The 2,941-nt window shown below is 35.1% G+C and overlaps 1 protein-coding gene across 1 annotated transcript; it reads left to right on the forward strand.

Annotated features, from left to right (window-relative positions):
- The first annotated feature begins 932 nt into the window (after window positions 1–932).
- Window positions 933–2,291, forward strand: LOC120114263. The gene is made up of 2 exons (XM_039135229.1): window positions 933–1,895; window positions 2,213–2,291. The coding sequence occupies exons 1-2, from the start codon at window positions 1,433–1,435 to the stop codon at window positions 2,245–2,247; spliced, it is 498 nt and encodes a 165-aa protein (XP_038991160.1). The 5' UTR covers window positions 933–1,432; the 3' UTR covers window positions 2,248–2,291.
- The last annotated feature ends 650 nt before the right edge of the window (window positions 2,292–2,941 follow it).

Raw genomic sequence — 2,941 nt, forward strand, 5'->3', positions numbered from 1 at the left:
AGCTATATTACCGTCTCACTAAGTTTTACTTAACGCGTGAAAAATTTTATGCGTAGGTTCGAGTAAAGAAAACAATGTGAAGTGATGAGTTATCTAAGCATCTTATGGAAATCAAATCTATCTACAGAATCAGTAAGACATCCTATCTTTGACTTATTAGTGACATATAAATTACACCTGATGATATGCTTTATGGAATTTATTTTAAAAGGGTATATAATAGTAACTATGATTCTTTGTTTTAGTTTTGACTAATTTTACTATTTAATCGTATTTTTGAATGAATAATATAAATGTTATATTTTTAATAGTTTTTAAATTAAACAATATTTAAGCAGTGATATATAGTTATGATCAGCTCTGAACTGCTTACTGATTGAAATTGAATTTATTTCAATGATTAAATATTCTTTTATGATTTTATATGAATAAGGTAAAGTTTTTATGTTAAAACAATGAAAGTTTAAAAAGAAACGAGAGTTTAAGTCTTTATGCTCATAAAATAATTGTCAAATTAATGTGATATTTTTAGTTCATATATCGAGACATATATGGACTACGGATGTTACAGGATGAAATTCTTTTAAACTTAATTTGAATAGAATATCGAATAAAAATATAATGTTAACAGATGTAGAATAGAAGTTATTTTGTAACTATTTTCAGTTTGCATTTAGTTAGTTATTATTTTTTCAGTTTCAAAAGTTCGTATAAATATAATGCTCATATTGTATTTTTGAGATATGAAATAGAGAAAATATTTCCCTAGTATTAATTTTCAACATAGTATCAAGAGTAAGGTGTTGAGGCCCGATTTGTTAGTTTGTTGGGGTTTTTTGGCCCCTATTTCTTCTGTTTTTCCACTTGGATTTCTGACCCTTTTTTTTTTTTTGGTTTCTTCTACCTTTTTCAATGGAGATTGATAGCAATCATTCCCTTTACCTGCACCCATCCGATGCTCTAGGCGTGCATCTCGTTTCGCATCAGCTCGTCGGACTTGATAATTACAGCGTTTGGAGTCGCTCCATGAGGATCGCGTTGTTGGCGAAGAACAAACTTCGCTTCGTCAATGGCGACTGTTGCAAAGAGCAATATGATTTGCTGCTTCATCCGCAGTGGGAGCGATGTAATGCCATTGTTCTTTCATGGATTCTTAACTCAGTGAGTCAAGAATTATCAGTGGGATCGTTTTTGCTTCAAGTGCTGTCGTTTGGGATGATTTGAAGGAGCGTTTCGACAAAATCGACAGTTCTAGGGGTTTCTTCCTTCACTGATCGATAGCTACGTTGGTACAGGGAGACTCTTCCGTTTCTGTTTATTACTCCCGTCTTAAGCAGTTATGGGATGAGTTTAGCTCGTTTCCTCTTGCAATTGTGAGGTTGCATAGCAGAACTCAGCTCATATTGTCCATAAGAAACTCTTTTAGTTTCTGATGGGTTTGAATGAAACGTATTCGACGATAAGAAGCCAAATATTAATCATGAGGCCGTTGTCCACTGTAAATCAAGCTTATTCTATCATTGCCCAAGAGGAATCTCAACGATTACAGCTTTCCGAGGGATCTATTGAGACTTTTGTTATGTTCTCCAATGTTTTGAAAGGGGCAGATCGAAGACGTTTTTCAGGGACATGTGAATATTGTAAGATCAAAGGGCATCGAAAGGAGAACTTCTATCGTCTGATAGGGTTTCCTCCTGACTTCAAATTTACTCGGAAGAAGTCTCCTCAGGCAGCTATGGCAATGGGAGCTGAGTCCAACGATTTGAGCAAGGATCTTGGTTTGCTGATTTCTTCTCCTGCTTCAGTCGTGCCCACATTTACTTCTGAGCAGTATAACCAGATCTTGGGTTTGTTAAATCAGGCTCCTACTTCAGATTCCTGTGGGAATCTTGCAGGTAATGTTGCTTGTGGTTTACATGTTGTTAGTAATTCTCTGGTTTGGATTTTTTATATAGGAGCTATTGATCACATCTTATCTGTTTTCAAGGGCTTAGAAAATCCTATTTCTTCTTGAACCCTCGTTTTGTCCATATGCCTAATGGTAAACACTGAGCTTCTCACACATAGCGGGTCTTGTCGTTTAAACAATGATATTCGAGTTTCCAATGTGCTTCATGTTCCTAGTTTTTCTCACAATCTTCTTTCTGTCTGCAAATTAGATCGAGAGCAAAATTTTGTCATTTTCTTCTTTCCTAATATTTGTGTCTTGCAGGATCACTTCAATGGCAAGATCATGGGGATTGGTAAAGAGTATAAGGGGCTTTATTACTTTGAATCTCATAAAGAAGCTGCTGGTTTGTTTTCTGGTACTTATTGTAGTAGTTCTTTGTCTTATAAGCATGATGGTTTTGATAATTCTGCTCAATTGTCTTTGAATTTTTCAAGTTCTAATAAAACTTCTCTTTGGCATGCTCGATTAGGACATGCCTCTTCTACTACTATGAAAAAATTTCTTGTATTGTTGATGATCTTGATCATGCTCTTATTCTTTAAAACTAGATTGAGCTTATACACTTAGACTTATGGGGCCCTATCGTTTTTCTACTCATAGTGGCCATAAGTATTTCTTGACCATTGTGGATGATTTTTTTCTTATGACTTGGGTATACCTTTTGCGTGTTAAGAATGATGTTGGTCTATTTCTTAAAATTTTTTGTTAAAACACATTTATCTGCCACTGTCCAAACTATCCATAGTGAAAATAGGTCCTAGTTCCTATAAAAAAAAAAATAGGTCCTAGTTTTTTGGTTCGGTGTGTTCGTCCTTGTTCTCATCTCTTGGCATATTGCATCAAAGTTCATGTGTTTGTACCCCTCAGCAAAATGGTGTAGTTGAGAGAAAGCATATGCATCTTCTTGAAGTTGCCTGAGCCCTTAGGTTTCAGTCCAATGTTCCCATTAAATTTTGGGGTGAATGTGTCCTTACGGCCTGTTACTTAATA

Source organism: Hibiscus syriacus, unplaced genomic scaffold (genome assembly GCF_006381635.1).
Source record: "Hibiscus syriacus cultivar Baekdansim isolate YM2019G1 unplaced genomic scaffold, ASM638163v2 tig00110221_pilon, whole genome shotgun sequence".
Lineage (NCBI taxonomy): Eukaryota > Viridiplantae > Streptophyta > Magnoliopsida > Malvales > Malvaceae > Hibiscus > Hibiscus syriacus.

Excerpts from the sequence above, each read along its gene's own strand:
- LOC120114263 (XM_039135229.1), top strand. The coding sequence starts at position 1,433 with ATGGGTTTGAATGAAACGTATTCGACGATAAGAAGCCAAATATTAATC. Across the intron at positions 1,896-2,212 it reads TTCCTGTGGGAATCTTGCAG|GATCACTTCAATGGCAAGAT; the intron begins GTAATGTTGCTT and ends TGTGTCTTGCAG.